The 8,893-nt window shown below is 35.7% G+C and overlaps 1 protein-coding gene across 1 annotated transcript in view; it reads left to right on the top strand.

Moving 5' to 3' along the window:
* The first annotated feature begins 221 nt into the window (after positions 1 to 221).
* The window catches only part of LOC110712299 (metal tolerance protein C1-like), a 29,180-nt gene continuing 20,508 nt past the window's right edge, over positions 222 to 8,893 (top strand). Inside the window, exons 1-2 of the mRNA XM_021890756.1 lie at positions 222 to 808; positions 4,995 to 5,064. Of these exons, the coding sequence (XP_021746448.1) occupies positions 5,062 to 5,064 (3 nt within the window). The 5' untranslated portion in view covers positions 222 to 808; positions 4,995 to 5,061. The remainder of the gene's footprint in view (positions 809 to 4,994; positions 5,065 to 8,893) is intronic.

The raw sequence follows: 8,893 nt of genomic DNA, 5'->3' as shown, positions 1-8,893 counted from the left end.
CGCGAAGTTAAGTAAGAGTTTTGCTGGTTTGCATGTTTGGTTGCAAAAGGTTTCCATGATACCAAAACCAAAATAAGAATGAGGAAGAGGTGCCATCAAACACTCGTGGATATGTAGCGGTTGATTTTAGCCTCTTAGTTTAATTCTTTGTTACAAAGTTACAATTAAAAATTAATGAAGGTAGTCTTGTGGAAAAAAAAGTACTTCGTACTATGCACTTTAAAAAAAATAAATAAATAAATAAAGTGCAAGTTTAAACAAAGTGAAACAAAATCTGAAAAAAGAATTTTTGAGAGAATCAGGTTCGTTTCATGGGAAATATTCTTTAAAATTTCAAAGTGTGCATTTTGTCTTTAACAACTATCAGTAGCTACTATTCAAAAAAAAAAAAAAAAACCTATCAGTAGCTAACTTCAATAGTTCAATCTATAATGGGGTTCAGATTCTTCAAGTAAATCTCATTTACAAGCCATATTTTTGAAGAATTTCCTCAACTACCCATAAAAATTCAATCTTTACTCTTCACAATCCATCCAAAATCAACTCTTTAACAACCCAATTTCAAGAAATTAATGATCCTTCAAATGTCATTATCAACCCCCCAAATTCCCAAATTTTCAAACGTTGGTATTCACAATTTCACATCATCATCATGGCCCATATCATGATTCTAGCAAGAAGAGTGACAATATTTCTAAGCTCGGACTTGCTGCTGATATTGGTTTGACAGTCGGAAAAGCCGTCACCGGTTACTCCTCCGGTAGCACCGCTATCATTGCCGACGCCGCGCATTCTCTCTCCCGATGTGGTAATTTACCAATTTTAATACCTCATTTTATCTTGTAATTTTATGTTTTTTGTGTAATTATATTGACGTTTGTGCTATTTATTTGATGGGTTGTTTGGAAATTTGGTATTGGAATTGCAATGTGCATAATTATTTTGATGTTTGTGCTATTTTATTTGATGGGTTGTTTGGAAATTTGGTATTTTAATTGCAATGTGCATGTTTAGTTTTGATTGTTAATTAGGGGAAGAGGGTTATTTGGTTTGATTAAGAGTACAATTTACAGTATATTTGTAAAATTGTAATGATATTAAGTTTTCGGGTTTTGAAATAGTATGTGCATTTTATGCAGACTGTTGGAGAAGTTTATGAGTGATTCTATTGTTATGTATTAGGAGAAAGTTTTTTTTTTTTTTTATATATATTTTTTATTTTTAATTTTTTATTACTAGAGTGAGCCAAGGAGCGGAGTTGTGCATGATTTTTTCTCGAAAATTAAATTTTGAATTTCTGGATTTATGGCTAGGCAAACTTTTGAGGGAAGTTCTGCGTCTTGTGCGGGTATTATTGATTAATTGTTTAGTGAAGAACAGTGTTGAGTTTCACTTCTAATATTGAATATTTATTCCAAAAAAGTCTGGGACATGTAGATGGAAGATATTGGGATCTTTCTTTTCCAATAAACTAACTATAAATTTGTGCCTTACAATGTCTACTGTACTTTCTTATCTTTGTAAGGTTTCTAAAAATATTGAGTACAAGTGTTGAGGGAAAGAACAGTGTTTTGTGATGATGTGTTATGCCAAAATGGTTGTAATTAATAAAGACTTGAAAAGTGTGGTTTTGTCATTAACTAGTTGATGAATGTGTGTCATCTCATTTTCTGAAATGATCTAAACTTACAAGTAAGAACTATAGAGAAAAGTCTTTAGGGGGACTTTTGATTCGTAGATTTTAGGTATGAGGTATGAATTTGGCATGAGTAGAACCCATGCCTATTGTCTGGTCAAGAAATTCCAATTTCTAAACTCATACCTCTAACCCACAAGGTACATACCTCAAACCCACAAGGTATATGGTTTAGAAACCCAAGGGGGGAGGTGGGTATGGCTCATTCCACTCATATCAAACCTCTAGCTATCAGATAAAATAAATTTATATCCAAACATGGCATGCTTGAGTAGACCCTTTTTTTCTTTGTGTTACAGAAGTGAGAAAGCTAACTATTTGGTGTTTTATGATTGTATGTAGGTATGTCTTTGTACTAGCTATTGCCCAATGTGACAGTGACACATTATGTTGCTGAAATTGAGGAAATATTGGAAGCTCTTTACCAAACATTTTGAAGTGATCTGACCTATAATAACTATGCCATAAGTTTGATCCTACTTCGTTGTTAAAAAATAAAACAAATACATACCTCTGAGTTTAAGTTAGATGCCACTCGCTTGATATAGGGTGTTAAGAGCTATGTGGAACAGTGGAAGTCTCCTCAGAACATTCTAGTTTCTACCAGTTTAATTAACATATGTGCTATAGCTCAGTAGCTCTTGAAAAGTTTGCGCACATGGTTTAGCAATGACTAACATTCACAGTGTACTGAGTTCCTAGGTCTTTGTTTGTTTGGTTCTTAGTATTTAAGAGAACTATAAGAGTTGCTTCCTGCATCTTTAATAACCACTAACCAAGAATCTGGTCATTTTAAGGAATTGAGTCAATATACCAGTCCACAATAACTCTTTGCTATTGTAATCTTTTCCTCTTTGCCATCAGAATACTCGTCATTTGAAATTCATTGTTAAGGGTATTTTGAAGAGTAATATAAAAAGTTTCAAAGAAATTTATTAAATTTAGGAAGTCACCTGTTATTTTGAGTCAAACTAATATAGAAATGGAATATTATGTTGTTTTGTTGACTACCCTTGTAGCTAACTTAATTTCTAGTTGACTTATTTCCTTTGAAATCATTGAAGTTTGAAGCTTGGATCGATAATCAGGAAGGTTAAGTCGCACTTTTATAGTTCATCTGTACCTCGATGTATCCTTTTTATCCTTTAAAGCTATTTTTGTTTGTTAATGGGGTTATTATTCTTCTGTGCTAACAGCTAAACATGAAAATCGTAATTGTAAACTCATATTTTATGGAAATGTCACCTTTGAGGAACTGTTAACTATTTATGGAGCTAGGCTTGTTGAGCAAAACAAGGCATTTAATGTGTCAAATGACTTGCATAATGGATGAAAACTAGTATGCTGTTTTAGGTGCAATAGAATCTTGCAATAGTTGTGTAATAGTTGATTTTGTGGATTAGAAATGTGTTTTCTCGTACTTAATTATTGTACACTGACTTGACACTTGATAGTAATGCATGTGATTGGATTGTAGAATAATTGTTGGTTTGAAACAGGGTTTATAGAATATTTCTCAATATTGGGTGGTCCAAAATACAGTTAAGACTGCCAGATTTTTCACTTAAATTTTCTAAAGTTTGTTGCTTTGCTTAATCTGACTGGTAAATACCATGGTATTGGTTTTCAAGTAAAGATTATGACTTAAAATTGCAACATGATTATCAAGAATAATTGTAGATTGAGTTGAAATAAAGTATTGGGACTTTGGGAGCAAGATCAAATACAATTTGGCGAGAAGAGGACCCTCAATGAACCTTAGGCTCCTATTGCTGGCTGGAGTTTCTTTTGTTTCCCTCAAATCCCTCAATAGATGAGAACATGTCCCTTGAACGGGCTCACTTATTACTTTTATCATGTTAAATTGTGAATCATGCATATATCCGACTTTAAGCTAGTTTAGTACCAGGAAGGAAGCCCCGGCTCACATGCCATGATCCGACTTTTCTTTCTGGTTGAGAGGTGATTGGGAGTTTCATAGATATATGCTAAGAGGTGTATAATTGTAGTTACTTTATCACTTGATAGGAGTTAAAATGAAATCACACCTCATCTGCTGCTCTAAGTGATCAAACATTTTTTGACCTGTACTGGAGCTGTATAATCTGAACTAATAATTGTAATGAAGTAATTAGTAGTTTTGTACTAGTATTATATGCCCCGGGTTACTTGCTGAATTGTGAAAGAAAACTTACTTTTATACTAATACTGGACTGGCTTTGTGATCTTATTTTGACACTATGAGAATGGTTAATTAGTAGTTTAGGAGATTAGATGTTAGTTTATATGTTGGTTAATTCTGAGTTAGCCTATGACTTTGTTCTTTTCACTTGAAGTAAGGTGTTTTGGTTTGAGTAAATATAGATCTTTTCTGATATGAGTTTATTAAGATCAATCTAGTCTGATTAAACGTTTACTGTAATATGATGTTAATATTCAAGATAAAACATTATCGTGTGGGGTTTTGTTAGATTCGTGTGTAGTTATTTTATTTTATATTTCTCCTTAAGTGTCTAAAAATCATAACTTTTGTTATTACACAAACAAAGAAATTTTGTACACCTGTGTCCCTATTCGTTTGCCCCATTTGAATTCTCACGATTTTCAACATAAAACATAAATATCTCCAATTTTATACACGTAAAAATTATAAAATTTAGATTTTCTTAAAGTAGACATTGTAATGAATTTAACAAATTCCCACTTGACTATATTATTTCTTATAAATTAGTGAGAAGTTGCGGTCGGTTTTAAAGTTTGAGCCCAAATTAAACAATGAGGCAAATAAATTGTGACGGAGGGAGTATTAAGTTAACCGGAGTAAGAAGATATGGTCTAATTTTGATATGGAACTAGTAATAAGTTTTTGAAATTTAGTGATAAGATTATAAGAACATAGTCTAAGGAAAGTGCTGGGTATGTGAATGAAAGTTGAATCCTCCTGTGGGAATTAACAGATCTTTGTTTTGATATGAGTTATTGACACGTTAATTTGCCTAAAAGAATAATTATACCTTGCTTTACACTATTGATTGCATTAAAATGGTCATCTATGGAATAACAAACTTGCCAGGTGTTACCTGCTCCCTCCCCCCTGTCTTTTGTATTGTGGTCAAGGGAGACGGAAGAAAGGAGAAGACAATCAGATATCATAAAATTGTTTATCTTTTGAACAAATAATTGTCCGAGTATTGTTTGTTTAACTTGCATTGTCTACATCATATGAATTTTTGTCTTAGTTGTGTTGATAGTGAAATATATTTGTGTGCTTACTTTAATTTGTATATCTTTATTGCAGGCTCTCAGCAGCATTTCTTTACTCTCATATAAAGCTGTGAGAGTGCCTAGAGACAAAGAACGCCCATATGGTAGATTTTTTCCCTCTTTGATACCCATGTGCCGACCCCATCTTTTGGATTAAGGCTTTGATTGTTGTTTATTATTATTATTACTATTATTATTTCTATGCATATTTATGGCATTTTATATGTCTTTACCCTTATGAATTTGTTTTCTCATATACTTATATTTTATGATTTTTTATTTTTAGGATTTTTTGACTTTTACCACCAAAAATCAAAAAAATGTTTTTTACCACCAAAACTTCTAAAACTTTTATTTTACCACCAAATAAAAAATTAAAAGTTGTTTTTTACCATCTGTCGTAAAAACCTAACGGAATTTTTTAAATTCTTCGATTTTCGTGTCAAACACAGGCTCTTTAGGGGTTTTGGGGGGCACTTTATCCCTATGGATCCAATTTAAGGTCAGAATTGACAAAACATTATCGAAAATACCTTGTTTTGCGTGTTAAAAAAACCTCGATTTGCGTGAACTGTTGGGGTTTGGTGAGTCTGACTCACCGCAGAAACAACCCCAACCCAAGGAACCACTCGTAATTAATAAAACCATAAAGCATAAATAAATAAACACAAGAAAAGGAAGAACGAATCATACCCTTGAAGCAAGCTTCGCCCTCTCAAAACGGGCTCTTACTTGAAAGCCTTGAGCACCGCAAATGCCGTGCCTCCAACGGTATCCACCCACAAAGGACGAACACGACTTTTTAGGTCCGCTACCTTGGAGTTAGCAAGGTCCGACCAAAACCCAAGTGTTAATGGAGTTTAAGAGTTTTTCCCAAAATATGGAATGCTCTTTCTAACTCCCACTCAAACACTTTACTCCAAATCCCAAGGTTGGTATTTATAGAGGAAAGTATGAGTGGGAATTTCTATCCCATCAATGTGGGATCATGAAATTCCACAAATTAATTTAAAGCTAACGTCCAGAAGTGTTTCTCGAAATCCGAGTTTGCACGGCCATGCATTTTCACAGTCTCGCTCTTCGAGAGGCCTTGTAAACAACAAGACATGTTCCCTATTGTTAGTAGGGGGACATTTCCAGTCTTGTAATGTAGCTTCTCTTACTAAGAGGACCTAGCCGCCTGATATCTGTCGTTATAATCCCCAGTTACGGCAGACGTTTGGCGGATACCAAAGCGGACTAGTCAAACAAGAGACCTCCCACTACTCATGGTCAAGGAAAAGAGTTCTGATAGTAATAATGAGAAAAATACTTATGACGATTTTAAATCTCTTAAAGTATTCTCATAGGTCGATCCAGTATGGTTCTAAACCAATACTTGTGCAAATGATTTATATCCTCATAGCACAAGAAACGGTGCTATAAATCATACTACACACTAATCTCTAATGGTCATTAATCGTCCACAAAAATATGACCTTGACTAGGGATAATTTTCGATTAAAATATCTAATGTTCACTTAATAGGTGTTTCTTTATCCAAGCCATTAACTTGATACCCTATTTTGAATATTTATTAAAATCGAATGTACTCATTATTTAATTCTAAACCACAATTAAATAGAGACGGAGTGAATTAAATTGCATGAAAAATTTTAATTACTCCAAAAACTGAATGGTTCATCATAGTGCTTTACATTAACATTGTCCAAAATTTAATTAAGACATTATAATATGGAAATCAAAGCCAGTTCGCGACATGCTTGATTCCCATTGCCTCAATGTGTTTGTTGTGCTTCACTTGAGACAAGGGTTTAGTAAGTGGATCGGCTACATTGTCATCCGTTCCCACTTTGCAAATTCTGATTTCACCCTCTGTCTTCCATTTTCGAATCATGTGAAATCGCCTCTTGACATGTTTGACCTTCTGATGTTCTCGTGGCTCTCTAGCCTGAGCAATAGCTCCATTGTTGTCACAATGGAGGTCTATTGGACCCTTGATGGAGGGTACAACACCAAGTTCATCAATGAACTTGCGAATCCAAACTGCCTCCTTGGCTGCCTCAGACGCTGCCAAGTACTCGGCTTCAGTTGTAGAATCAGCGGTTGTGCTTTGCTTTGCACTCTTCCAACTAAACGCTCCTCCATTGAGACAGAATATATATCCGGATTGTTTCTTGGAGTCGTCTCTGTCTGTCTGGAAGCTTGCGTCGGTATACCCCTCAACAACCAATTCATCTTTACCGCCATAGACCAGGAATTTATCCTTGTTCCTTTTCAGGTACTTCAGAATATTCTTGGCCGCAGTTCAATGCGCCTCTCCTAGGTCTGATTGGTATCGGCTCGTAGCACTCAAGGCATACGATACATCCGGCCTAGTACATATCATGGCATACATGATCGATCCAATAAGCGAAGCATATGGAATACGACTCATCCTTTCTCGCTCATCAGGTGTCTTTGGACACTGCTTCTTGCTTAAGGTTATGCCATGTGACATGGGTAGGTGCCCTCTCTTGGCTCCTTCCATTTGGAATCGAGCTAGTACCTTATCGATGTAAGTACTTTGACTCATTCCTATCATCCTCTTTGATCTATCCCTATAGATCTTGATGCCTAGTATGTGCTGAGCTTCTCCCAAGTCTTTCATTGAAAAACATTTCCCGAGCCAAGCCTTTACAGACTCTAACAACGGAATGCTATTTCCAATGAGCAAAATGTCATCGACATATAAGACTAGGAAGCCGATGTCACTCCCACTGACCTTCTTGTAAACACAAGACTCATCTGGATTCTTGATAAAACCAAACTTACTGATGGCTTCATCAAATCGCAGATTCCAACTTCTGCTTGCTTGCTTTAATCCATAAATGGACTTCTTAAGCTTGCATACCTTCTTAGGATTGTTCTGGTCGACAAAACCTTCAGGTTGTGTCATGTACACAGTTTCTTCCAAAATTCCATTGAGGAAGACGGTTTTGACGTCCATCTGCCATATTTCATAATTGTAATATGCAGCAATCGCTAGAAGAATTCGAACGGACTTAAGCATAGCTATTGGAGAAAATGTTTCATCATAATCAACGCCGTGAATTTGCCTGTAACCTTTTGCTACCAGCCTTGCTTTGTAAATGAATACATTTCCATCTTTGTCGGTTTTCATCTTGAAAATCCATTTACATCCGATAGGTGTGTAACCTATGGGTAAATCAACCAAGTCCCATACTTGATTTTCAAACATGGAGTCCATTTCGAATTTCATGGCCTCTTGCCATTTTGCAGAGTCGGGGCTCGTCATAGCTTGCTTGTAGGTTGCCGGCTCATCTCCATCCACTACTAGGATGTCCTGATCTTCGGTTAATACAACACCGAGATATCTGTCAGGTTGAGATCTTGGCCGAGTTGACCTACGTAGGGTAATGGACTGAGCATTTGCATTGTCGGTTTGACTTTGCATATTTTGACTTTGACCAATGTCAGCACATGCTTCGTGAGCACTTTGATTGTCAACTTGTCCTTGTTGCTCGTCCTCTCGAACTTTGTCGAGTTCGATTTTCCTCCCACTTGTCATTTTGGAGAGATGATCCTTCTCTAAAAAGACACCATCACGAGCAACAAACACTTTGTTCTCGGATTTGTTGTAGAAGTAATACCCTTTGGTTTCTTTTGGATAACCCACAAAGTAAACCTTGTCAGATTTCGGATGAAGTTTGTCAGAAATGAGTTTCTTGACATATGCTTCGCATCCCCAAATCTTGAGAAAAGACAACCTTGGAGGTTTATTTGTCCATAATTCATATGGAGTCTTTTCCACTGCCTTTGACGGAACACGATTAAGTGTAAGTGCCGCAGTTAAAAGTGCATGTCCCCAGAAAGAGATTGGAAGTTCACTAAGACCCATAGTCGATCGGACCATGTCTAACAGGGTTCGAT

This window comes from Chenopodium quinoa, unplaced genomic scaffold (assembly GCF_001683475.1).
Source record: "Chenopodium quinoa cultivar QQ74 unplaced genomic scaffold, ASM168347v1, whole genome shotgun sequence".
Lineage (NCBI taxonomy): Eukaryota > Viridiplantae > Streptophyta > Magnoliopsida > Caryophyllales > Amaranthaceae > Chenopodium > Chenopodium quinoa.
Note: the sequence above shows the minus strand (reverse complement) of the source record. Positions and strands in the feature narration are given on the sequence as shown.